The sequence below is a fragment of the Anas acuta genome, chromosome 6 (assembly GCF_963932015.1).
Source record: "Anas acuta chromosome 6, bAnaAcu1.1, whole genome shotgun sequence".
Classification (NCBI taxonomy): Eukaryota; Metazoa; Chordata; class Aves; order Anseriformes; family Anatidae; genus Anas; species Anas acuta.
The window spans coordinates 20,037,127-20,064,834 of record NC_088984.1 but is presented as its reverse complement, the minus strand read 5'-3'; the positions used below and the strand labels follow the sequence as shown (position 1 = coordinate 20,064,834).

The 27,708-nt window shown below is 38.0% G+C and overlaps 2 protein-coding genes across 6 annotated transcripts in view; one reads left to right on the top strand and one right to left on the bottom strand.

The window, feature by feature from the left end:
- ABCB11 (ATP binding cassette subfamily B member 11) overlaps nucleotides 1–27,708 on the top strand; it is a 61,987-nt gene that overhangs the window by 7,898 nt on the left and 26,381 nt on the right. Inside the window, exons 1-9 of one of the 2 annotated variants that reach the window (XM_068686736.1) lie at nucleotides 9,975–10,128; nucleotides 14,403–14,499; nucleotides 19,000–19,021; nucleotides 19,425–19,472; nucleotides 19,568–19,616; nucleotides 21,691–21,932; nucleotides 23,595–23,682; nucleotides 24,629–24,762; nucleotides 26,540–26,711. In XM_068686736.1, the coding sequence (XP_068542837.1) occupies nucleotides 14,430–14,499; nucleotides 19,000–19,021; nucleotides 19,425–19,472; nucleotides 19,568–19,616; nucleotides 21,691–21,932; nucleotides 23,595–23,682; nucleotides 24,629–24,762; nucleotides 26,540–26,711 (825 nt within the window). In that variant the 5' untranslated portion in view covers nucleotides 9,975–10,128; nucleotides 14,403–14,429. Of the gene's footprint in view, nucleotides 1–9,974; nucleotides 10,129–14,402; nucleotides 14,500–18,999; nucleotides 19,022–19,424; nucleotides 19,473–19,567; nucleotides 19,617–21,690; nucleotides 21,933–23,594; nucleotides 23,683–24,628; nucleotides 24,763–26,539; nucleotides 26,712–27,708 lie in introns of those variants that run through there. The other variant, XM_068686737.1, reaches the window with a different exon arrangement.
- DHRS9 (dehydrogenase/reductase 9) lies at nucleotides 552–27,599 on the bottom strand. 4 transcript variants are annotated; one of them, XM_068686780.1, is made up of 5 exons: nucleotides 27,133–27,599; nucleotides 4,377–4,513; nucleotides 3,089–3,347; nucleotides 1,793–1,956; nucleotides 552–948 (listed from the first exon to the last, which is right to left on the bottom strand). In XM_068686780.1, the coding sequence occupies exons 1-5, from the start codon at nucleotides 27,306–27,308 to the stop codon at nucleotides 722–724; spliced, it is 963 nt and encodes a 320-aa protein (XP_068542881.1). In that variant the 5' UTR covers nucleotides 27,309–27,599; the 3' UTR covers nucleotides 552–721. The 4 variants fall into 4 exon arrangements, with proteins under 4 accessions (XP_068542881.1, XP_068542879.1, XP_068542882.1 ...); XM_068686778.1 differs by having other exon boundaries at nucleotides 4,377–4,724; nucleotides 27,133–27,270; XM_068686781.1 differs by having other exon boundaries at nucleotides 3,290–3,347; nucleotides 4,377–4,724; nucleotides 27,133–27,270.

Sequence of the window (27,708 nt, the reverse complement as noted above, 5' to 3'; positions counted from 1 at the left end):
GATCCTTTACAACACAGGGTAGAGCTGGACTTTACAGATCCTCAGGATTTAGCATAATTACCAGGAAAATGCCTCACCCAAGGTTTGCAGAGTCCTGCAAGTGGGACATGATGTGAACTGCAACCATCCGAACAATTCAGGCATTTTATTTTGCTCTGTCTCCAGTTAGAACTGCACTTTTCTTTCGTTGGCCTCAAAATAGGCATTACTGTGCTAAAAAAAATCAGCATTGGGAAGAAGACTTCCTGCTGTCCTTGCTAGTTTATACTGCAAGAGCTCAGCTCTCTCAGAGGAAGGCCCTGTTTCCATTCCTTCCCCTTCCAGAGATGACAGAGCTCTTCCAGCTATGGGGGCTTAAAGTTGCATTCTCTGCTTTCTTGGGATACTTTTGTCGTGTGGATCTTTGTGAAAATTGGAACCTCTGAGGGTTCTCAAACTAAGCACCTAAAAGGTGGAGGAGCTGAAAAGTCACAGCCATTTCTGAAAGTTTATTAGTTCCTTTGTTCTCTCTGGTTTACACTTTAGAAATGAAATAAAGCAATAAAAAAGTAGTTTTTTTATTTTTATTTTTTAATAGTAGCAGATACTGGAGAAATAGATGTATTTCTTACATTCATAGGGCATGAGGGTGTATTTCAGGTATGGTTTGTATCATGTTGATGTAAAGGACAAATCTTACGGAATCGGCCTTGTCTGCAATGAAGAATATATTGGCAAAGATTTAGTTTGCGTGGGAAGCTGCAGGCTTTGCTCTGTTTCTCAGGAGTAAAAAGTCTTGTACAGCTGCTGGCATTTTTGAAAGGGGAGTCCAAAACCACTTCGCATCCTGCCCAATGATGTAATGGGTGCGTGGATAGAGGCTTGTTAGGGCATGCTCCATGCACTCAACAACCAGGGAAATGTCCTCGTTAAGGCAGATCTTGGTCAGTTTTTCTTTCTTTGCTGCATCTGTAAAACTCAAATAAAAGACTGTTCAGTGACAGACAGGAAAAGTGACTTTTAACTCTTCATCCAATACTGATCTGTGCAGTTTCACTAAGGAACTGGTGTTCGTTGTTTATCCCTACAGAAGAATTCATAGCAGTTTCTGGGGACCAAGTACCCCATCCATAATGATGTTGTGGTATAGTTTACTCCTGAACCAGCCTAGTTACCCTTTACTATGGCATAGTCATGGCACAACTGGGTTTGTATTGCAGTGACAGTAGCTCAGAATAAACCTAACTGTGAAAAAGGCCAAGGGAAACAAATGCTGTGGTGCTTGTAAATGAGTCTCTCTTAGTAAGGAAATTGCTTTGCAGAAAGCTGTGAAATGCAGTTGTAAAGAAGAAACTTGATGGGCAACAAAGTCCAAGACAAACAGTTTCTGTTGAAGCAGGCTTAAGCAAGTAGTCTCTGTCAGGCAATTCCTGAATGGCTTCCTCACCACTGGGGTTAGCAGAAGCAAAGGGAATTTATCCCTATTTGATTACTGAATAAATAAATAATAATGACAGAAAAACATAGCAAGCACATTGGTTGGCTACATCATCAGATAAATGTTTTTCTGTTTGGGAGTTTGCTCAAAAGCTACACTCCAACACAAATAATTAATCTTTAACTGAGATTTGAATAAAGTTTCCCTGAACGAGTTTTTTGTGTGGATAACCATATTGTGATGCAGAGGCATTTGAAGAGTAACTTCTCCCATGTAGTCTCTTCAAAAAGTCAGAATGATTAGAAGATATAATGCCCTTTTGCAAGGCTTTCTCAGCAAGAAATACATTGATTCTTTTTATTCAAATGGCCTCACCTTTCTGAAAATACTCCTCTCCATACTGCTTTTTAGTTCTGGGAGGAAGCTGATTCCAAATAATCTCCTTCTCTTTCAGAATCTTTACTGGACTGGATAATGGTGTTTTGAACAGTCCAGGTTGAATGCAAGAAACATTAACTCCAAAAGCTTTCATATCTCTCCTGCAAAGACAATGCAACGATTTAATCTCATTAGACATTCTTATTAATATTGTGGGATTATTTTTTAAAATATTTTTGCATATTTTTTTCTGTACTAATACTTTTATTTCTGGCTTTACATGGCACACCAGCACACAAATACTGTGAGGCAAGCACAGTTGTGAACTTTCAGCCTGTTATCTCAAAATGAAATAGGGATGAACTATCTTACCTGTTTAACAGAGTGCAAACATATACAGGCAGTGACTGTGCAGTAGCTAGCATATTGTATTTCACACCCTATTTCACTTTGCAGTTGCTCATTAGTTATCTGACTTGCCTGTAAGACTATCTGGCTGCCTAAACTTAAGTATCTAGAGACATTTCACATGTCTTAGTGAGTCCTTCTTAACCTCCATCTGATGCTCTAGATGGGTACCACATCCTTTTGGTCATGTCTCCTATCTGTCAGCCCTGTGCAAGTGTCATGGATACCTCCTGGTATCTAAAATGGCCCTATATATTTAGGCACACAAATTGTTCCTTGTTTTACATGAAGAAGCCATAGTGGTCTCCAGAATTAGTGTGTTATATTCTCTAGATCTCTCTAATGATTTGTATTGTTAAGAGAAGACACTTTGGAGAACAAAGCTTAGACAGAAATTAATATCGTGCAAAACCTCATTGTATGTGGTTTTAGTGGTGGTGGTGCTTGTGGTTTTGTGTTTGTTTGTATGTTTTTCCTTCCCTCTGGATGGGCTGCTGTTGGCAGTTTCCAGTTGCACTTTTAAACAGGAAAATGAGGTTCTGCAGAGACATCTCAGTTCCTTTGAGTCAAACCTCCTCTGCAATAAGGCCCCTGTGCACGCTGAGGTAAGTTAGTTATGAATATTCAAGAGTACCAACTACACCACAGTACCACCTCAGCATGCTGTATGTGCCAAACCGGCTTTGTATCTCAGGGTTCAAAAGTGACATAATATATGCTGAGAAAAAGCGTTTTTAAAAAGAATTATCCCAAAGTGTCTAGTATTTTTCAGTTTTATATCAAGTGCCAGGCTTGTAGATCAGCTTCTGTTCTGCATGTGCTGATTTTCAGTTAGTCTGTTAGCCTAGGAAACAAAGAGCAGTCTTTCCTCACAGTATGTTATACCTTAAGCTGTCATTAAATCCTTCTACCCCAAACTTTGAAGGGCAATAACCTCCACTACTGAAGGCTAGGCGACCTCCAACACTGGATACGTTTACTATCCTTCCCTTTGCTTGTTTTATCAAGGGAAGCATATTTATTGTAACATTTATGAGTCCAATTAAATTAACTTCAATTGGTTCTCTAAAGTGTTCAATATCCAACCAGTCTGTAGGAGCGGATGGCCCCATAATTCCAGCATTATTAATAAGTCCCCAGAGACCTGCAAGGAAAAAAAAAAAAAAGAACATTAGGAAGCAAATTTTTGCTGTATGTGGTAGAATAATTGAACTGGGTGAGACTTCACAGCAAGTCAGTGATGGGCCAAAAGGACAACAAATCTGGTTTGACCTTACTCATAGCTTTTCATGGGGAACAAGATCACTTTTTGCTGGAAACCAAGCACAGTTATAAATAAAAGCAATCTGAACGATTTATAAGCATTTTTATGAAGAGAGGAAGGGTAACATGGAGATTGGACTTTAACCTTAAGTATAATTGGTACTATGGCACATCATAATAGACCTGATTTAAGGCTCAAAGTTAGCAGAATCCAGCCCATGAATCTTGTGTCTTTGTAAACCCTACTATACTAGTCCAACTGAAATCAATTAGCATTGGTAATAGGAGCAGCAATTTGTCTTGCGTGATTTATTGGGTCAAAAAAAACAGGATTTTTTTTTTGTGTGTGTGTGTGTGTGTGGCCTGCAAAGCAGTATTTCAGAGTAGTTACATCTATTCCCTATAGTTTTCAAGAACATGTATTTTTTGCTATCTTAGAGTGAGTGCTTAGAAGTCATGTATTAAAAATTTTCACATTTTAAAGTAAGTATTCTTTAAGCTTGTTAAGCAGAAATTTCTTTCATTTTTTCCCTAGCCTTGTAACATAGCATAGGAGGTGCTGAGCACTCACACCCAAATCCAGAAGGTGCATGCAAGTGTAAGCAGTCTAGATGAAGGTTCCAGGAACTGGATTTCTGTTCTTATAATGATATGTCAATAAATCTGACTTCTTGAGGAAGCATTCGCAGATACTTAGCTGTCACTAACCACTAAGCAGATGTATAAACCATGCCTCTAGTGAGATCTCCTTCCATGTTTCTGGAAGGCAATAGGACATCCATGCACACTTGTCAAATGTTAATTAGAGTAAACTGTGAATATAGCATGGTGTTTTGGGGGAAACTTTATTGCAATTGTTATTATTATTAATTTATTTTTAATTTTGGAAGGCAGATATCTTGGCACTTACCTTCTGACTGAACTTCAGCTTTGATCCATGCAGCCACTTTCTTAACACTGTCTGAATCTCTCACGTCCAGCAGCACTGTCTGAAGCTGGTTAGAGGTCTCAGCTTTTAGCTCCTTGGCACCTGTTTCAGTTAGGCAGCTGGCAAAAACACGGAATCCCTTTTTATCAAAAGTCTTTGCTGCCATATTCCCAAAGCCTGTGTCACATCCAGTGATGAATATATATTTGCCAGTGAGATTTGTAACCTTCATCCTGTCTCTTGCCCTCCAATGCCACCACAGAGAGATGGTGCCAAGGAAGAGTACTATGTAGAAAAGCATTTTTACTGAAGTTGTTTGGACACGTTCTTCTGAAATGAAAAACAAAAGTTGCTAGTTATTAAGGTATAGTTGGCTGTTTTTTTCCCAAGTTACATGTCTTTATGAATGTTTATGGAAAAAGGTATCTCCTGGAAAGCAGGAGATAACCTAATGCAATTGACTAAGAGAATAATTTGAAATAGATGTAACGCTGTGCAGATCTTTACAACTGTTACTTATAGACAACCCATCTCTGCAGAGCAAGATGCAGTGAAGTTGCATGTACTATAACCAAATTTTCTTCTGGCAAAACTTAATTTAAAAAGAAATTGCAAACACCTGTTATGTTTTTAGTCCCCTAATAGGAACAGGAATACCACTGTTATTTTCTGCACATAAGAGCTGCTTTCTGTTCTGACATGTCAAGTTTTTATTGTGTAATTTTTAAATTAAGGCATATATTTTATATAATTTTAATATATAATTTACTAAATTTTAATAGTTTTATAATAGTATATTATTTTTATTGCAAGTACTGTGGCTGCTCATGGTGCTTCTCTACATAAATCGGTATGCTGGTGAATGATAGCTTCTTGTACTGACTGGTATTGCAAAAGCTGCAATGCAGAGATGCTAGTTTTTGTTGCTTAACTTCCTCTGCAGCATCAGTATAGAAGAAAGTGTGATTAAGTAATTAGGCAGATGCCCACCCCATGTGGTGTTTCACAGTTGCTTTGTTAAGACGAGGAAACTTTTCTCTGCATATGCAAGCATTGCAGACCAAGCAGAGGGAATAGTTTCCCTTCTCCTATGGCAGCATTAAAATTACCACTCTACCTTTCTTGCCTGCACCCACCCCATTTGCTACAGCTTGGTGGCAGGCACAGGCTGGCTCCCGGAGCCTGAGGCAGACCTGAGGACTCGTGCTGCCTCAGCTCCTGTGGGAAGGCCTGGGCGGCAAACCGGGAGTGCAGGGGAAGAGACTGCTGGAGCAGGGGACGCGGTTCTGCTGCAGCTGTGGAGATGTTAACTAAATAACAAGTAGGTTAACATAAGGAAAACATAGTATGGGTTTAATCTTTAATTGGGTTAATAAATAAAAATAAACGCCGAATTAGTAAAGCTGGTGGAAGAAAAGGCTCATCGAGGCCTGTTTTTGCTACAGGAACAGGCATGTCTACAGACATGGGATTTGGACAGTGTGGTAGATGGTTAACTTCTGGTCCCTGTGGTTGTTAGTCAGTGGGTTGGTGGGACTTCATATTAAAATACTGAAGTGCTGAAATTGCAAGGTTTTTGGTCAGAGTACTTTGTTTCCAACTCCAGCCTGCAAGGGAGACTGAAAGGTGCTGCACCTGCCCTCAGTTGCAGCATGTGGCAGTATAAAGATCTAATTTTTTATAGGGGCCACAAACCAAAGAAGAACAAAATCAGAAGGCTAATCAATAAAAATTATATATATTTTTCTAGTTTCTTGGGGGGGGGTGGGGTGGGGGGTGGTAATGAGAGGCCCTGGATCAGAAGCCCTGAAGGCATTTTGGAGAAGTGTTTGGGAGAGCTGAGGCACGCAGGCCAGACAGGCCCATGAGGAGGCGCCATCTTGACAAGAACTGCTGAGGTAATCAAGGAGCCTGGATGCGAGGGGGAGTAGGAGGGGAGAGGCACTCTCAGAGAGGTCTTTATGAAAGTTTTTATTTCAATACATTGAATCACTATTTTGACAAAAATTACATTTTTTTTTTCCCATCTGCTGTTTTTATTTGCACATCAGTTTGGAATGGAGAAAAAATACATACAAACTTTGGTCAGATCAAGGGGGTAAATGAGTGCATATTCTGCTTCTAGTATGTTAGTATGTTTCAAAAGCAGATGGTGAGAAGCTAGCTATAGAAACAGGGCAAGTAACCAGAGGTAATTCCCTCACCCGGTATCTTCCAACCTACTTGCTGGAACAGCTCTAGACATTGTTTTGCAGTTTCAGGATAGCATATTTTTGTGGCCAAGAACTAAATGTGTTATGACTTGGTGGCATTGAGCAGACTTAGACCATGGGAGGAGAAATGTTTGTTTCGTTCTGTGTGCTAGCCTCCCACCCAAAGGTATCCACGCCTGGCAATTACCCACTTGGACTTCATACTTTCCATAGCAAGAGAAGATCACCTTTACACAAACATCCCTATTGTGCCCAGAGGTACTTTCCTTATTTCACTGTAAGGGAAGTATCAACTATTTGCCGTTTCAGTGAAGAAATGTAGTCTGGTTGCAAAATAGGAAAGTGACTTCTTACCAGCAAACAATTCTTTGCTTGCAGCTAAAACCATAAAAGCAGGCATCAAAAGAGGAAGACTTGCTCTTCCCTTAGGTGCAAAAAGGAGGTTTTTCCTTTGTGTAGAATACTTGCTAAAGGTGCTTAGAAATGGCAGTAACTTTTTCAAAATTTGTGCTAAGTTGAAAGAGGTAATGTACATAAGCGCCTCGTGGGATTAACATAATTTCCTTTTCAATAGTGTAAAACTCAGAACAGTAAGCTCCATATAAAATTCACTTTGCCTTGTACAAGGTGAATACTAAGTCATGTTTATGTAATTGCTGCGGTGCCAAGAAAAGAATGAAGAGACAGCATGGGGGTACCTGCCAATCTGACCAGCTGTATGCTTATACTGACAGTTCCTGCAGCTTCTCACTCTTCCAGTCTTTGCCCTGATCAGAGTTCCAGAGAAGGGACTCTGTTTTCTTCCAGCCTGAATTTTTTATTTGTGTCCTCTAAATATATTTATTACTGTGATAGTTTTTTTTTTCAGACAAAATTGATAAGTAGTATGCAATGACTACTCCAAGAATGGATATGGAAGTCAGGTGCCTAGTAATTCAAGCTGTAAACTGCATGTACTTTAATTAAAATGTTGCTTATTTAAAAAACAGGGTACAAGAAAATAGATTTAACTAGCTTTATTCAGTATTCACTTTACTTCAACTTCATATTATTTAGGTGTAAAATGATGATAACACATAGAGCAAAACAGCAAATATAATTTCAAAGACTTGGAAAAATAAAGATGCCAACAAATCGGTTTGCTTTGTTTTTCAAAGGACATACAGATAAAGCATAATGTGGAAGCAGAAGTGTACTATGATATTGAGATTTGCTTTAAAATTCTTGCAATTTGAAGTGCTATCAGTGTATGTGGCACAGTTAAGATAGGAATTATACTCAAGTCAAAGTCATCCAGTTTTTGGCTCCTCAGCTCTGGGATCACTGTACATTAGCTGCAAAAATTAATTTGGCTATGAATGGCTACAAAATAAATTAATGAAGCGCGAGAGCTGTCTGCTCAATGCCTTCTGTCCAGCAGGCTAGTCCAGACTGCTGTTCTTGCATACAGACTTCAGCACAAAACACTGAAATAAGCTGATCATCTGGAACCTTAGCCTGCAGTGACAGACTGAATCTGTTTACCTGGTAGAAAAATGTAACCACCTGCTCCTCCATAGCTGTCAGCATACAGAGCTAAATTTCTGGGTATTTTGCGGAAGCTTTGGAAGCATTTATGTGATTGCTGCTACTACCTTTGTTCAATACTGCAATAAAGATCAATGGGTTGTAGACTACAGCTTGGAGCAGAGGAGTACGCTGCCAAAATAGCACATGGATTTTCATTTCTTACTGAGAAATGATCTGTCCAGGAATATCTAAGATTCATTTTTATTCACTTGTTCCTGCAAACTGTTGGAAAAAAATCCACAAAAGAGAGGATAATTCTGACAATATACTGGCCTAAACAGCCCTAAAATTCAGGGAAAAAGCAATTATTTAACTTCATTTGGCTCAATGAATTTTAATATTTTTCTTCCTGTGCAAAGAGGTATTAAAATGTTGCAAGCTGTAAGGAAAATGTTTCCCCTCAACTCAGACTGTGACTGAGGGGAATTATTCTGATGGTATTGCTCATGTTTCATGAAGTAACTAATATCTATCATTTATTTTGGCTCAGAGTTATTGTATGTGTTTCATACCAGAATAGGTGGGAGCATCTGTCCTCAGTCTCCTGGATTTACTGAAGTCCTGCTCTCTAGTTTTTTAATTCAGTGACTAATTCTTCTTTCATTGAAAGGTCTGTAGGGCTGAATCTAGCAATAGAAACTTGAGCTTGAGTTTTCCCTTCCTAGGACACTGGAAGGAGACAAAGTGCAAGAAAGCTTGAGAAGATGAGGTGCATTTGGCAATTTTTCCGCTAGAAGTTGTAAAACAGGAAGGTGATTGTGTGGGAGTGGGACCAAAACTGAGTACTGTATTTTCTTCACTTTGCTATGTTTTCTTCCACCTTTTCCACTCCTATATCCTGCACTGCAAGTAACTATTTTTCTCTATGGTTCTGATATGTGGTGGACAAGATAATTAGTACCGTAGTATTATCTTAGTGCTATTCTCAAGGCTATGCTGTGTACTTTAGTAGAGATGTAGATGACTTTTTGTTATGAAAATGGGAGATGACACCAGGTTTGGGTCTGGTAATGCTGTTGTTGTGTGCACTGGAATGATGCTCAAAAAGGGAAACAGCTCAGGTGAGCTAAGTTTGATTCTGATGCATTTATGCGCATGAGGACCTTTCATGGAAAGTTTGAGAGTACAGAACTAAGGGGAGCCAACAGTCACTAAGGTTAAGGTAATATCTTTCCATCTTGTTTTATCAGCCAAGGCTCTCTGTAGTGAGAACTGATTTCAAAGGGGAACTAAACCAAGTTTGCCATTTACCTGTAAACCCTGCAGGTGATGTTGGCTGGGGCCGCGGCATTGTCCCTTATTAAAAAGTCCACGGTGGGCTCATCTCCAGTGAGAGATCACTACTGCTCAGTAGTTTCCTTGCTTTTAAATGTTCATCTTTTAAAGGAAGAATACTAAAAATGTAAACGTCCTGGAAATAGGCAAGCTATGTGTTAGAAAACCAGGATTCTGAGCAAGTTCTCAATCTGAGCTTAGCATAACCTCCAAACCAACTTTTGTACTATTCAGCTGATGTTGCTGCCTACAGCAAGGACAGTAGTTTACACCGAATTATTATATGGGTAATAAAGTAATTCTATACTAATAGTGATAAATAATGCAGTAATAATCTCTTCCAATACATTCATTGTGAACTTTTTTTTTTTTTTTTTTTTTTCCAGAGAACTGTCTGGTCTCTTCATGTATAATTGCTTTCCAAGTAGCCTGACTTTATGTTGTGAGATTACATTAGTCAAATTTAAACCCTTCATTAGATGTCAATGAACTGTAACCAGTGTGACCGTGTGGTTATTGACCCAGGTGCAAATAGCCAATGCCCAATTTAAAGATTCAGTCCTGCCAAATGGGTTAGAATAATGAAAACATAATGGGAAATGGTTGGGTGCTTCACTGACTAATTGAACAGAATTCTTCCAATTTGTTCTACAATAGGTGCTTTTTTACAGCCACGGGTGAGTAACAAATATATCATGTTTAATGTTTCAGAGATAACTGATGGAACTTTCTGAACTGAAAGGTACCTGTATTTTTCCTTCAAAATAATCTAATCCAAATGCTAAATTGTTGTCTGTAGAGTTAGTGCTTTTTGAATGGGACTATTTGAAGAACAAGACATTCAGGTCATATTTTGAAGCAAAGTGTCTTTCTGCATGTATGCTGTCATTAATATCTGAACAACATAGATTAAAACAAAAAATGGAGGGGGGGGATAGAACTTTTTACAACCAGCTTTCAATACCCTCTACAGCATATATTAATTTATCACTGTTTGCAAAGTACTCTTTTTAAAATATGAATTTTGAGTTCCTTAATGATTTTTGTTTATCAAAAAATCCTGTGGTCATACCTTTATTGGCTAGAGTAAAATGCAATTTCACTTCAGTGCTGTTTCTCATATATTCTCTGTTGCTAGTTTTTATTCTGTATACTCAGGGGCAGATGAGATGATCTAATAATCTTCAGTTATCTCTGATTTCTATTATCTATGTAATTCTTAATGGAGACATCAACATCTGTATTTTTCAAGATGTTGTAAGTGGTCCCCAGATAAACGTCTAGACCCTAAGGAAGGTTATTTTAGTATTCTAATTCATCTTGCTAATCTTATATATTAATATAAGGTAATAAATGATGCCTGCTGGACAGGATAGTATGTGGATAGTATTTGATGTGTTGAACTTCAGAAAATAGAGGAAAAAATGTTTTATTTATGAAATATTGGGCAGTCACATTAAAAAAAAATAAAAAAATAAAAAATTGAGATAATTCCAGAAAGTTTAGCCCTAGCAAATGTTTGTAACAAGAATCCCTACTCTAGTCTTTCATCTTTTTTTTTCTCCTATTTTTAAAACTGCATCAGAATTCAGGTTTAAAAGAGTTGTGAGATACATCATAATGTTAAAATACAGTGTCAGAATAAGCATTGAAGTGAGACTTCTCAGCATGATGACAGCACTGAAGGGACAGACTGATTTTTACAGTGTTCCACTAAAAAAGTAATATAGATATTACGATTTCATAATAGATATATAGGTATAGATATTATGATTTCAAAGTCAAGTAATAGCTGAAAGATGATGAGGCAGAGAATGACTTTGCTTTGCTGAGCTTTTGCCTCCTTCATCAATTTACAGTATGACACTGTTCTTTATCTTTCTGAAGCAGGAATGCACTGTATTTTTAACCACTTCCTAGATGGGAGACAGAATCAGTACTATGCTTGTATATCATTTAATTTAAATCAGGTTTATAATTGCTGTGAATTCATGAAGTATTTTAAAGCTGCTAGAATGTGCATATAAATACCACCCTTAAGGTTTAGATTCATTTTGTTTGCAGAAGAGGAAGAAATATAATTTCTTTACTCCAGCAGAACACTTGTTTTCATAATCCAGGTAACATTTCCAAATGCACTAACTTCAGTGTAAAATCAGCTGTTTGTCTGTTAGGTCAGCTTTCCCTATGCAGTTCCATTACTTGTGTGCTAACCCAAGCAAAGCAGTTTGTACTAGAACTGGAAACAAATGATGGCTTCCTGTAAAAGGACAAATTGCTGGTAAAATTATCATTGTTTGGAGAAGGAAACATGAGTGAATGGTTGAAATTTGTATTTTCTGTGTGTCATAAATACAGTCATAGACACTTTAACCATTTGAACCAGAAATCTGTAAATAATAAAAACATCAGTCTTATTTTTCTCACACTCATGGCTTTCTTTATTTTTTTATTTTTATTTTTTTGAATATGTCCTTTCTAGAAACACATACCTAGTGTTAAAAAAAACAGTCAAGCCGTAAGATCAGTTGCATATTTAAGCTGTATTTTCCTTAGAATCACTTCACTGTGAAGGGTTCCTCACTGTTAAACTTATGTTTTGTAAATGTAGCACAGTCTTTGTTTACAGATCTCTAGCTTGAACCTCACAACTAAATTGACACTTAAAAAAAAGTCTTGACATTGTGACCAATGAAAAAACTGCTAACGTTTTGCTAGCTAATAATCTTTTTTAAGAAACTTCTGGAACTTTAGGATAATTTGAGAAAACAGTTTTTGGAGATCTATTTCAAACTATTTCAATTTATCAGGCACTGCAAAAGGCAGGATGAAGAAAGCAGGTCAAGCTTTGTATTTTCACTGAATAAGTTAAAATACCAGGAATATAGGCTTGCTACGAAGGGAACCTACTTCTATTTCAATATAAACTGAGTTTTTCAATATTAAACTTTATTATCTGGAAATTAAGCCCTTCTTAAAACTCCTCTTCTATATGCCAGATGCAAATTCAGCTGAATTGAAATTTAATGGTTTGTAGATTAGACCTCATGTGAAACAGGGTGATGTGTATATGATGCTTTCCTTTCTAGTCAGAAGCGGGTGTTGCATGCTTTCTCTGTTATAAAGTGTAGTTGGGAATGTGCACATGGTAGAGACTTTAACCAAGGAAATAGCATAGCCTTGTTTGGCCCATTTGCCATCTTGTCTGAGAGAACAGAAAAATTATGATTAAGTTTATAAATTGTTTCACTGTATGTGGGAATGAATAAAAAACCCTGCGGTTTTACCTAGTCAGTGGCTATTGTAGTCCTCATTAGATTTTTTGCTGTTAGAGTACTGATTTGGCTTTACCCATGTACTTAAAGAAAGAATTTGGTTCACAATCTAGGGGATCACGTAATGTGAAGGGGTCAATTTACTGACCAGTGGCTCAACAAATCCTCTCTGCTCATCAGAAACTTCCAGGCAAGAAAAACAACATCCACAGAGTAGCAATTAATGAACCAATGCCCAAATTAAGGGAGGTATTGAATGCAGTTCTGCAGAGGTCTGTCTTACTTCTAGTATAATCCAGTAATATTGATAATGACATGGGTGACAGAATGTATGATATACTTATTAAATATGAGCATGACATAAAAATGGGAGAGACTGCAGATATGCAGAAGAGCAGGACTAGAATTGAAAATCATCTTAACGAACAGGAAAAATGGGCTGAAAAATTTAAAGTGCAATAAAAATCTGGTAAGAGCAGACAGGAGTAATCAACTGTGAAAATATAGTTTGTAAAGCAACTGGCTCTGTAGAAAATTGTTTGCAAAAATTAAGTGGTTTTGTGGGTTACAAACTGAATGTGAATCAACAGTGTGATGCTTTTGTGAAAAAAAAAAGAAAAGAATGTCACATTGGGTTGTATAAACAGGAGTATAATCTGTGAAAAGTGAAATAATCCTTCTTTTCTCGGTGTTGGTAAGACTGGTGCTATACTGCTGTTACACACTTAGCACTTCAAGAAAGACTTACTGGAATCTAAAGGAGACTAGTGAAAGTTATCAGAGATTTGGGAAGTACGAACAACAAAGGAAAATGGAATGAAATGCTTTATTCTTCTGAAGAAGGAAACTTTTTAGTATTCTCTAAATGTATACAGCCTACCTGCAAATTGGAAGAGTATTATTTCCATATCCATGGTGGATTGCTTAAGAAGTAGGGGGCTTAGATTCTGACATGTAAAATTCAGATTAGATATTAGGAAAAACCTTATTTTAGCAATAAGGATAGTGAAGCACTGCAATTGCTTGTGGAGGTCTTCATCTTTGATAAACATCCATCAAAATGACACAAGCATAATTAAATTATTCCTTGGATGTTTAGAATTAACCAAGAGACTTAGGTCTTTCCAGCCTGATTTACTGATGATGCACATGCCAGAGATGTACATGTAAAATTCAGGACCAGATGATAAAAGAAAAGAGAAGGGTTCCCTCTGTTATGGTTCTACTGGCCACTTAGCAGCTCGGCCAGGCCCTGCTCACTGCTCCCTTGTAATTGAGGCAGGATCTGTCATTTTGGGCTATAATCTACAGATGTAATCTGCATAAAAGCAGTAGTTAATTGTAATATGACCATTAGCAGGGACAGGGCTGTTTGCAGTACGCTGCAAAGCTCGTCAGAGCCACTTCCATTTAAGGTAGGAGGTACTGAAGCCTTTTGAAGGATTTGCACTTTGGGGTGCTATGGAGATCCTTCTCCAGGATGTTTCTCTATTCTAGTTTCACTGTGCCTGGGTTGTCCATTCTGTTACAACCTGTGCTGTAATCGGGGGCATTGCCCTGGGATGAGGGCAAAATGAGGGCAAGGATGAGGTAAGCAGGAATTTAACATAATATTATTGTATGTTCAAAGGCTAACATATGCTGATACTATTTTTTTCTCCACCCCTTCTCTTCAGGACTTTGGATTTGAGTAACTGATCAACATGTCTGACCCTGTTGTTCTACGTAGCATCAAGAGATTGGGAGAGGATAACTATGCTTTTGATTTGGATGGTAAATATAAGGAGTTTATTCTACAGTCAGTTTCAGATTTTATAAAGCATGTAAAACTGGTAGTGGGTGGTCTAAGTGGAGCGGATAGTCAACAGAATACAAAGCAAATGCTCTGGAATAAATACACTCTTATGTAGCACCTGCTGCTGTTCTGTAAACCCGTGGGGTATACTGTCTGCAAAACAACATTTCTGTAAAAGCTATGTATAACAATCCCTTCTGGGGGACAATCTTTACTTACCAGCCTACATATTCAGTGTCTACCTAGTTTTTTGTATTCAGCACTTTGGTGTACAAGTAAATGGAAAAAAGTCAAAAGTTCTGTCTACCCTGGTTTCTAGAGCTGCTTTCATTAAACGTATAAATCTGTAGTGATATCTACAGATAGATCTGAGAGGCATTAAAATTTTGTATTAAATATAAACTATACAAGAAAGCAAAACAATAGCACATAATGGAAGATAAATTGCAATAAAATGTAATGTACGTCTGTACCTGCATCGTACGTAGAGTAAAAGGGGTTCAGAAGAGGATTCCACCACTCAAGTATCACCAGGTTCCCTAAATAAACGTCTAAGTCTGTATTTTTAAAATCCTTGCCAGCTGTGGCCTAACTCTGGATTTATTTAAGCTTTCATTAAAAACCTTCTTGCAGAACCTAACGAAATGCTCCCAGCCATGCATGAACTAGCCTGTGTACTAAACACGGGCATTATTGGGATTTACAAAAATGGCCTTCATTCCCAGTTTCACTTGCTCCAACACAAGAATGGGTGTTTTTAGGTGGGCTCTGAACAGAACAGCTGGATGAAGAGTGTGCTTTTTTTGTCTTAGGTTCTCTCTTTTTTTTCTTTGACTCCATCAGATTTGTTGGAGCAATCAAACTAGACAATGAGAAAGACTATGGAGTTTTATTTCATTTGAAAAATTTTATGATGGTTAAGAAAATCTCTGCAACAATCACTGTAAGGTCATTGCTGTAAATGTGAGTCAGAGATGTGGCAGGGCATATTTGTTTCAGAATTTCCTTGGGTTTTATGGGATTGCAGGGGGATGTTTAAGGAATGTTTGGATATGGTACCTAGGGACATGGTTTAGTGGGTAATATTGGTGGTAGGGGGTCAGTTGGACAAGATGATCTCGGAGAGTTTTTCCAACCTTACTGATTCTTTGATTTTATGATAAAATCAAAGCTGGAATGCTGTTTTTGGTGGCTGACTTAAAAATCTTCATCTGCAATAGGATGTCTTAAGGGACTGTAAGCATAATGGTAGAGTTTGAACGTATCTGGAGTATACATTTTGGTCTTGGACTGAGCCCTGGTTGTGTTTATCTTTGTAGAGACTGACTGGCATATGCAAATATAAAAGCAGCTGTTCTTTCAGCAGATGATACATGTGATTTTTTGAGGGGTTTGAAGTTAGGAAATGAACAAGAGCTTTGTGTGTAGAAAGTGTTACGTTCCCACCTTCTGTCTCTCTGTGCCAGCCAGACTATTCTTTTGGTTTTAACCATCCTCATCGAATATCTTTCACTTTGCTGGGATTATTCTCCTGGAATAGATAATCTCCTGTTGAACAGAGCCAAGGTGCTGTTTTTGGTAGGAACTTCAAATCTATTGTAAGAGCTGATAAGATGACAGCGAAGGACATGATTCTCCTAATAGCTTGAATGTGTTCATAAACAGCATTAGGCATTGAAACAGGTTGCCCAGGAAGGTGGTGGAGTCACTGTCCCTGGAGGTGTTTAAGGAAAAGTTGGACCTGGTGCTGAAGGAAATGGTTTAGTGGGTAACATTGGTGGGAGGGGGACGGTTGGACCAGATGATCTTGGAGGTCTTTTCCAATCTTAATGATTCTATGATTTTGTGATAAAATCAAAGCTGGAATGCTGTTTTGGGTGGCTGATTTTAAAATCTGCAATCCAACAGCAGCAACTTTGGCCCCATGAATGAAGTAGAAACCCAACATAAGCATTTCTGAAAGTCTGCTCTCTTCCCAGGATACTACTACCCCAGCACATGCTGCCCTGCATCCTGGTGAAACAAGCAGCTCTCTGCATGCTGAAGAAAAGCAGACCTCCCCACTTACTTTCCTTTTTCTTTTTTCTTTTTTTTTTTTATTTTATTTTTTTAAAGCTTTTAACTGAGGCTGCTAGCTGAGGGCAGTTTAAGTGCTTGGGACGTTTTGGGTACTAGTATTTGTTGAGAGGGGGGAAAGACTGAACAGAAAAGGGAGTGAATAGGTAAAGGGGTATGCCTTTTTAGGGCAGAAAACCTCATGTCTGTTTCAGCCATTTATTTAGATCTCCCAGATTGACTGTATTTATCTAGCTGTGCTGGAGGGTTGCTTTTTGTCTACTGGCTTGTCTTTTGCACTTGCTGTTTTTACTCTTTATAGGACTTTAGCAAAAGACTTTCTAGTGGGATCATACCCACTCTCCTTTTTACAGTTAGGAATTTTTGGCCTATTAAGTGTTGTCTCTGGTTTCTCAGTTTCCTTAGAAATGCAACTGTCTTCTGCTTAATGTAGTGTGCAGTTTACTGAACTGTTAGAGCACCTTTCCCAAGGCAAGCATCAGTGCTTTAAAATGATACTGGCATTCTGCTGAGTGATTTCTTCCACTCTGTAATTTCCAGTGAGGTATTTTTCAATAACCATGTTCTGTACATGTTACTAAGAATTATCACACTCTGGGTTAAAAGTTGAACACTGCAACTGTAGGTATAGTTAATAGCCAACTTTAGTTGGGAGCCTTTTGAGTACAGTTTTTCTTCATTTGATTCAAGTATCAGATTTTCTCAGGCTTCCTTTTTCTGTGTGCTCACAACAGCAGTAAAAACTCAAATTCTTGACCATGTTCTGCAGCTTTTCTTTGATTCTACGCTTTTTCAAATTGTAATTTAAAAAAAAATAAAAATCAAAGATTACTATAGCTTTTTTCTTTATGGTTAATATATTATTTCATTGTCCCTACATTATTGTCTTTACTATAAAAATCATGTTGTGTCCTGTCTTTCTATTTTTTTTTTTAAATTATAATTGTGAACTATTACTCATCTGTTTCTTTCCTTCAATTTAAGCATAGGTAATGTCATTCCAATTTTTCTTCCTTCTTAGAAACTGCAGGCCCACAACAGCTGTACCTCTGTTCCTTGGACTTTTGAATAGCATTGCTATACTCTTGTTTTCCTCTTCAGATTTATAGATTAAGGTTTATTCACCTTTGGAGTGTGCTTATTTTGCTCTCTAAATCAATGTCTCAGAATGCTGTGCTTTTTCTCCAGGTACCAGGTTCTTTTGTTCTCCCTTTAAAATTTTCCTCCCATGAGCCTTTTTCAAATCTTTCAAATCATTATAGATGTCACCAGCTGCCAACCTCCAGCAAACTGAAAACAGATGTTTCTTTTTCCTTTACAACCAGTTGTTTTCTAACACCAGATGATTCTTTGTACTAATAATTCAGAATTATAAAACCTTCTGGAAAATTTCTGGAATTCATGGGATGTACGTATGTCTTTATTGAAAATATATTTTCTTTTTACCATCCCTAGGTAACAAACAGAGCAGAATAAAAGTGATGTTAGCTAAAGCCACATAAAGTTATCTTACTAACTTCATATAGGAGATGGTGACTGGTTGAAAAACATACCATGGTTCTGAGTCTAATGCTAAGTTTCCAAGTACATGGTAAACTTGAGCGAGGTGCATATGCCATTAGGTTATACAAACTGTGCTATCTACGTATGTATGCGTATAGAATGCTCTTTATGCATTGTCATGTCAACAGACTTATGGCAGATGTTTTGTACATCAGCACTTATGATGACACTTCTTTGGGGTAACTGTCAAGCTGCACTTTAAGTATGACATCTTTAAGACCATCTCTTGAAAAGAAGCTAAATACAGACCTGTCCTGGGGGCTACAGCACAATTGAATCGTGTAGCATAGTTCCATTTCTCTAAGTTACAGTTCCTCAGAGAATATCCCAAAAGACACCAGTATCTATTCTTACTCTCCAGTGACACAGCTGCCCCTTTTCTGCAGGATCTGCAATCCCTAAGTTGTTGGAAGGCAAGAATGATGAGCTACAGCTCCCTCCTTTCAGGGAGCACACATGGACTGTCAGCAAACTGAACTGTTGTGAGGTATTTCATGGTGCAACAGTGTCCAAGTGAACTAGCTCAATACTGGAAAAAATGTTTACAATGAAAACGAGTTGATTTTTGGCAAATGTTTTTGGCACATTTTTTCACGTGGGGGACTGAGAACTTAAGACTACTTCTTCAAAAGAAAACAGGCATATATTGATATGAACTTGCTAGGGCATTTTTAGACCCATGTCAGTTCTTGTCCCTGACTTGATGTGTTAGTGGAAATAAGATGCTTTATAATTTAGGAACAGTTCCCATGGGATTCCAGGGTTTATTTTCCATATGCCTGCAGAAGATTTTGTACTTGAATGATAATTATTAACTCTGCATTTATCTTCCCCAACAGGTAACAGCTTCAAGAAATCAGAGTAAGTCGTACACAAATGAAACAATCAATATTTCTAGGAATATTCAATAAATTTTATGTAATCATATCAAATTGAAGCATTTGTAGATTTAAATAAGGACTATCCAAACATTTGGATGTTAATTGTTTCTCTAATTGACCTCAAAGAATCCATTATTACACCGATGTTTTGAGGTGTTTATTATAAAAACAATGCGTAAGCCTTCAGATCATTTTAATCTAACCTCTACTCTAGTCCCCGTCTAAAGTTGAAAAGTACCATAAAATTACTGACTCCAAAGAAATCTGAAATGGCTTGTTTCTTCAGTAATTTTAGGCAAAATATCTCAAACAAAATGTAATTTCAGAAAACTAATGAAGAAAATAGAAGAAATGATTGTAAAATCTCATTCTTTCTTTGCTAGAAATTTCTATGCCTATGAAGAACCTTCTGAAAGAAATAAAAGTGAAAAGTGAGTTAAGTTCAATTCTGTGTACTATCTTTGCATATAGAACAGAATAAATACTAAAATACAAATTTATAATTGTATGTTTTCTGTTCTTGAAGGTCACCAGAAAAGAAAGAAAAAATTGTCCGTGTTGGCTTCTTTCAGCTGGTAATGAAATCAATGAATATAGATGTCTATATGGTTCTGTAGAATAAGTGACAATAATGTATGCGGTTGTTTTGGGGAATAGCTGTGAATAAGCCAAATTTGTAAGGAATTAAACTATTTGGCATGAGATCCTGCCGTTAAAATCGATAGGAATTTAATAGAACTATTCTTCATTTTGGTAGTTCAGTGTTAATTATCAGTATCTGTGTCATAAATGTCTATTACACATGTTATTTTGAACCTACAAGTAGATATGGGGACAAGCGTTAAGTTGCACATTAAGGATCTCGGTGACCTCAGTTCATTCTTATTTCTGCCAAAAACTTGCTGTGCAATCTTTGGCAGATAATTTAGGTCCCTTGTAGTTATGGTATTGGTATCATAAGATTTGGTAGCTACAGAAACTTGGAAATGCTCAACACCGTGTGGTAGGTCTAGCCTTAGGTAATGCATTTGGTGGGTCTTGGAGACCCATCAAAAGAGATATGCAACCCAGCAGCATGCAACAATTTTTATTATTTCTATTTTGCATGTAGTTTTTGCATGTTGCCTGTAATGTGTCCAAATTAGTAAGACCCTGACTGTAGTACTGAGCTAGTGCAGTTACATCCATGTGGCAAATTTTAGCTCGAGAGAACAGGCAGTCCACACTTGACAACTGTGGATGTGCCCAGAGATAGAGAATAGTGGAAAAATATAAAATGCAATTTCTGTATGGCAATTGGAGCAGGAATCACAAGTCTTTCCTTCCCTGTGAACTAGCCTACACAGAACTAAGCATGTAGAGAGATTTAAAACTACAGAAACCAATAAAGCTCTCTTCCACATTGTATATTTGTTTGTTGAGAGAAGGGTTTGAATTCTGTACCCTTTAATGCACAGCTGATTAACTCCTGCAGTGCAATTGCTAAACACAATATTTTTGCATCAGAGGTGCTGAAAGATTAGATATCACATATCTTTGTACTTTTTGTGGCTCTTTTAATAAGAGAATTCTTAGTTTTCTTATGAATAAAGTTTGCAAAACAGTGATAGTACTACAGTTCACTCTTTTTTTTTTTTTCCAGAAAAAAAACATTTATTTCTCTTGTATGTTGACTTGTTTTTCTGTTTATCTTGTTTCTGTCCCAACGTCCCTTTTCCATTTGTGCTCCAAATTCCCACACCTTCTTCTATCCAACACTTTATAGCACCTATAGAACCTGGACAGGTTCTTCAACAGGCTAAAATTCTTCTTCATACTCTTATTTCAAAATATATAGTGTTTGGTAGTAATTTTCTATATGCACAATTTGGTCTATACATTTACACGACTTCAACCTGAGGATCAGACTTCACACAGTTGTGACCAAGGTAACTTGGTCACTGTATTTTAGCTGAGTCACCAGCTGCATGTGTCAATGCTCTTGGCCCATGGCAAATGTAAGGCAATAGGGCTTAGCGCAATCCTTTTTTTACTGCATAATGAATTATGTTTCTATATATTTCTCGTAGCTTAAGAGCCTGTGCACAATTGACTGGCTTAGCTAATGCTTTTCAGGATATTAACTATGAGAATTTGCTCTGAGACATTTAGGTGGCTTTCTACCACAGCACTCCAGACTTCTGAGAAATTGGCAAGCTCTATTCAGAGGCTTTGCACATTGCCCTAAGGCTTTTTCCTTCATTCCTTCCTTCCTTCCTTTTCCCTTTCTCCCTCCTCACAAGAAATCTGCACAGCTGACTATATGTATGGATTATAATTACTATTCTTAATCTTTTAGCTACTGTCTGGAATGATGATAATGTGGAATGATATTGCATAATTAATATTATATGATAATACATTCATTCACATGATTGGATTCTGCTGTCAAATACTTAAGGGGAGCTCATCATAATTTATGAGACTGTAATTACACGTGCAATTAGATTAGATTGGAGAGAGAGATTTGTCTTCTTTCTGTATTGAAGAAATGCTGACATTTAAGGAGAATGGTTTTGTATTTATCCACCTGATTAATGATTTATCAGTATACAAGAAACATGGAGACTACCTCTCAGCAGAGACCATATTTTTTTCCTGTCTCTTTAGTTTCGATTTTCTTCACCTATGGAAATTTTAATGATGGCTGTTGGTAGTTTCTGTGCTATTCTTCATGGAGCAGCCCAGCCAGGCGTGTTGCTTGTGTTTGGTGCAATGGCAGACACATTTATTGAATATGACATTGAAATGCAAGAGCTTAAAGACCCAGGCAAGATATGTGTAAATAACACCATAGTGTGGATTAATGGTACAGTTCATCAGAATGAAAAGAACACCACAATAAGATGTGGGTAAGTAGTACATGTGCTTGTTTCTTCTACTGTGTTATTATGGCTGTGTTACTATGGTCTACAATGTATTGCTACAGAAGGTCAAGCTCAGCTTTTAAAGTTTCTATTTTCTATCGATAGGGCATAGAAGGAGCATGTTTTTTTTTGTTACAAAGGCCTGTTTCAGAGCTAAAGGGAGAGAAGGACAGCTTGGATATTGTTCATTCAGCTTTAGGTGTCAGCAAGGATATTCTTTGGTGGTGATTGTTCTGATAACATATATCCGCTATGCATCTGAAATGACTTAGATGTTTTCTGTGATGACCCACTAGGTAATAATGTCTTCTGGACATTTTTGTTAGGACTTAGGTGCTTATAGGTGCCTGATGACTTCTGAGCAAGTTCACTAAACTTTAATAATTGAAAAGTGCACTTCTGGAATGCAATTCATTTTAGCTTATGGGAGATGTCTAAGGCAGGTCTGATGGACTGCCCTTTAACAGTGCCTGTTTCTTCCCATTAGTTATAATAAAGGAAGTCTAGATGAATCATTCATATATAGAAATCTGTCAAAGCCAAATTTGAACCTGTAACCATTCTTAAGACTTAGTTTGCAGTGCATCGTTCTGAGAGTTTTCTAATCTCTGAGTGGTAGTAAATTATATAATTAAAATTAAAACTCACTTGTCTAATGGTCTCTGAAATTTAGAGGATATGAGAGGTGATCCACATTTTTAAATGTAGGTGGCCGGGTCCAAATTATATCCAGACTGTCCAAACCAGCCCCTGATAAGGGGCTGGCAGTTGTGGCAGGATTTGCTACAGACCTCCGTTTCTCTCAGGCATTAACTAGCCAACAGGTACGATACATTAAGACATTAAAAATGGTAGTGGGTATTTATGATAGACACCTGGGTTATTTTCATGATTGTGTTTTGCAAGAGATCAGGTCAGGTACATAGTTTTCTCTTTTGGCTTAGAATGTGAGTATAACAAATTCTGGGGAAACAGAATAAAGCTTGTTCTTTGCAGGACATTTAAAAAAAAAAAAAAAAGTCTGAAAGAATATCCAATAACCAACAAAAAAATGTTTGTTTCAAAGAAATCTGAGTGCAATACCAGCAACTCAGTGCCCTTCAGTGATACTAGGAATAATTTAATACTACTACTTGAGCTGAAAGAGATGATCATTTCAGGTTAGCAAGAAAGTAATACTTGAATTTACTTCAACCTCCTTCATTTTGCTCTGTAAAACACTGTTTAAATTCAAGTGATATTTATTTGTATAATGGTACAAAATAAGCTAATTCAACATCTAATGAAAACTTATTGGGCAGCTCTTCCCAGAAAAAATATCTTATGTGTGCTGCTGTTGAGCATGCAGTCCAGTGGGGTTTCTCATCTGGCCCTTGCATACTGCACAGCTGCTCCAGGATGCAGTCAGATTTCCTGATACTTGCCAGCTACACACCCCTGTGCAAGAGGGAGAGCAAACAAACCAGCCCCTGCTAGCAATAGCCTCAGTATTGGGAAACGGTGCCTCTGGTAATGAAACAAGCTGATTTACCACCTAACCTGACTGTAGACTTGAAGAAGTGCCAGATTGGAAATATGTGAGAAACATTAAACAGTATCATTAGCTCTTTTAACAGTATCATTAACTCTTTTTTTTTTTTTTTTTAGGCTGCTGGACATTGAACAAGAAATGACCAAGTTTGCAGGTTACTATGCAGGAATTGGTTGTGCCGTGCTTGTGTTAGGATACCTCCAAGTCAGTATTTGGCTCCCTATTTTGATTTCAAGGTTTAAGTCACTAAATAATTAAGTTTATAATAACTATGTTTCCTTTAACTGCTTAGTCAACAGCTTGCTTGAGCAGAGCAGACACTTTCAGTTCTTATCCTATCAGCTGGAATATGTTAACTCTGACAATCTGATACCTCCTTGGATTTGTGCATGCATACCTTTGTACCCAGATGTGTTTTACCCAGTGAGGTAAATGCATGCTGTTCTTTTCACACCAGAAGAATTATTTGCTCAAGTGTGGTTACTATGGAAGCCATATGTCCTCCTGAAATAATAGCTAAAGGGCATGCAGATTCCTAGTAGGCATCTCAACTGAGTTCAGCACTGTGTTTCAGATATAGAGATATTATAAAAGTAATAGTGTAAAATAGTGTAAAATTGGTGTTGGAGGAGAATCACACTTCACATATTCTGTAGTAATGGTTCAAACCTTATGACTGATATACATGTAAGCCACAAGCTTGGACAATTCCTGCAGAATCTGCTAGAATCTGCTGCTTTTGAAGCTTTTTGTAATCACAAAAACCATTTGTCATTCTCCTTCCTAAAAACTGAGGGCTTTGCTGAAGAGTAATGGCTGCCATCCCTGTATTATTTACAGCTGTACATGGACTTTTTTTTTTCCTATGGCATTCATGTAACAGCACAAGTAATTAACCTTGCTTTTTCTCCTAGTCTGTCAAAATTGAGACAAATGCTCGATCCAGAGGCTTAAAAAAATGTTGGATTATGTAAAGATCAGGGGCATAAAACAACTACTGTGTGTGTGTAGCCAGAATATATTTTACCTGAATAGTAAGTTATCAATAGCCAAATTGCTTTTTCCCATTTTAGCCAAATTGCTTTTCCCATTTGTTGGGAGTAGAAGGACTTTTTACTGCAATTTATCAACCACATTATGCTCTTCCCAGATATGCTTATGGGTTATGGCTGCAGCTCGTCAGACACAGAAAATCAGGAAAGCATATTTCAGGAAAGTAATGAGAATGGATATAGGCTGGTTTGACTGCACATCTGTAGGAGAACTGAACACCCGAATTTCTGAGTAAGTAATTTAGAAAAAAACACGCAACAAAGAACATTTTTACACTTCTTTTCCAAGCACAACAGAGTGCCAATAACTAGGCATTTGACAAATGCTTCTAGTATAAAGTAGAGCTATGTACCTGGAAGCAGGGACCAGGCTAATGGTCTCCCCCACATTTAAGCTGAGTGCTGTAACTCTTAAGCTACAACTATTTCCCTTTTATACCTTTTCTGTCAGTGAATTTTGTTTGCTTGTTTTTGTCACCTCATCCTGTCCTTCTATTCTCTTACTCTGTGCCCAGTCCTTTCAGAGTAGTCTCTAATTTGCCAGTGCACGCCCCTCTGAGACTCAAGATGACGGTTTAAACCTTCTCTCATGTAAGGGAAAATTACAAATAAACTTTGCTCTTGTTGGCTTTTAAAAGAAAAGAACAAGGTTTACTTAATCTTCTGCTAAAGCAGGTACAAGCACCTACCTTTAGAAAAGGACCCAAGGTAGGTGGAGCAACCTTCTTGTCCTGAGTGAACATTTAGCTCTGAGAAAAATGGAGTTTAAAGCTTGCTTCTTCGCTTAGTGGTTCCTGTTTACAGGATGAAGGCAGCTGCAAGATGAATATGCCAACTCTAGATGGCTCTCTGTTCTCTGTCATGCCTGCATAATAGTAGGGATGATTGCAAAAGGTTTTTGTGTAGTTGAAGGGAATTTTTTTGTCTTTACTCACTGCCCAGTGGTGTCTATGATTTTATGTGGTATTCTTTTTATGAGGAGTAAATGCCAAGTGTAACTGGCTGTGAGGAATTTCTCTGACAAAAAAGATGAACTGAACAGTACTTCTCTAATAAATAACACCCAGTTCTCTGTTTGTTAGAACAATACTATCTTGTGCCCACATAAAGCTTCCTGAACGCAAAACGTTCTCAAGAAGAAATATGAACCTGTTCTTCAACTCATCACTCTCCTGTTTTCAATACAAGACTGTAATCTTACTTAATACATCGATGAGCTAACAAATCTGCAACTTAAACGTCAGTGCTGCTTGCTCATTTTTGTTCCAAGACTTCCTAGTTCTTCTAATCTCAGGGGTGAGATAGTAGCCAAGAGTGGTAGAAGTATAATGAGTGTTTTGCTTTGAGACATTTTTTTCTACATTGGCAGTGGATAAGTGAGAACAAATGCACTGTGCAGCTGCGTAGGGCTCAAATGATGTTAACCACCGCGCCACTCTCCCCCATGTGATACAGCTGTCATGTTTTCCCAGTGCTTCCAGCAATAACATAGCAGTCATCTATTGTCCTGCTCTCCCTCTCATTTAAAGAACAAACTAACTGAAAAGGTTTAGAGAGGATTTGGGAGGTGGTGGAAGGTGGAACAACAAAGAGAGTTATAGCCTTCCTCCTACCCCCTCAGCAAGGCTGTACTTAGCGCTGTATTGATGGGAGGAATGCCGTATCAGCTACTCTAGTTCTCCTTTATCAAATAGCTGCTTCCAGCTGTGATGTCTCTGCCCCCTCCTTTGAATCATCTGGAGCACAATAGTGAATGAGACTGCTCTCGGGATGTCTTTTCCTAGGAAAAGACATTATCTTCTTGGTAGTACTCATGTATAAGTGCCTTCTGGCATTGCAAAGGTAACAGCTTTTCTCACTGTAGCCCAGGGTCTTTGGAATGGGTAATGATGGAAAGAACAGGGGTGAGAAAGGGCCCTCTCCAAGGAAAAGTAACCCCCATGTGGCCAAGACCAGCAACACAAAGGATAGATATGCTCACCCATCTTATTATTTTTTTTCCCTCCTAGTGATGTTAACAAAATTAACGAGGCTATTGCTGATCAAGTGGCAATCTTCATCCAGAGATTAACCACCTTTGTGTGTGGATTCCTCCTGGGATTTGTCAGTGGATGGAAATTGACCCTTGTTATCATTGCAGTCAGTCCCCTGATCGGGGTTGGAGCAGCCATCTATGGCTTGGTAAGTGCGTTCTGAGAGGTCCACATTCAGGTGTGATGAGCAGGGAAGGTCATGTCATAGAGCTAGGAGGCTTGCTGAAAGTGGAGGCTGTTACATCCCTTTAAAGTCAAGAGAGGCAGATTCTGGTCACAGCAGCACTGGGGTGTGTGTGTGTGTGAGCTTCACTCCCACTTTGTGTATTCTGATTCCCAGAATAATACATCCGGCTTCCAAGATGGGATTGTTAGCATAGCTTCCATGGGATCCTGTGCATGAATTTGATGGTTGCTGAAATCAGAGACTTGCCTACAGCATATGATTATTACTCCACACCAGGTTTAGATGGTTAATAGATGTGGGACTTAATTTCTATGACTAGGCTTTTAGATATGACCCAGTCTTGGATCTTTAAAACATTTCAAAAACAACTGCTCAGACTTACCTCAAGCCGTCCCAGCTCCCAGCAGCTGCTGTGTCCTCCCAGTTGTTCCTTTCTGCTCCTCCACCCACACCCTGTACCTCCCTGTCAGTGTGCAGAGGAACCAGGAAGAAGAGGGGAATCACAGGATCGTCTGCCTTGCCACCTCCTCTCCATGCTCCTCCTCCACATTCTCTCATGATCCTTGGTTGGGATCAGCCCTCTGACTAGCTCTCTTTCTTCTTTACCTCAGGAACAGTTTGCTGACATTTTGCTATCAAACTTCTAGTGTAACTCTGACAAATTTTGTTTCTTCCTGCTCTCCTTTTGCAATGTGCTGGCTGCAAAGCAGATGATATGAATAATGACTCAGTGTGAAGTGGGAGAACAGCATTCTGGCAGGGAATGAAATCTATTCCAAAATGCATCTTTACTTCATTTGCAATTTCTTTCTGACCTCATTCCCCTTTACGTTTGTCATTTTCCCAATTTTAATTCTTCTTTCTCTGTCCCCTTTCGTGTACCTACATCCATTTCCTCCTTATGAACCTTACTAGCCCAAGTCTTTGTTTTGTACCGTAAAGAAAACATCCTTGCCAT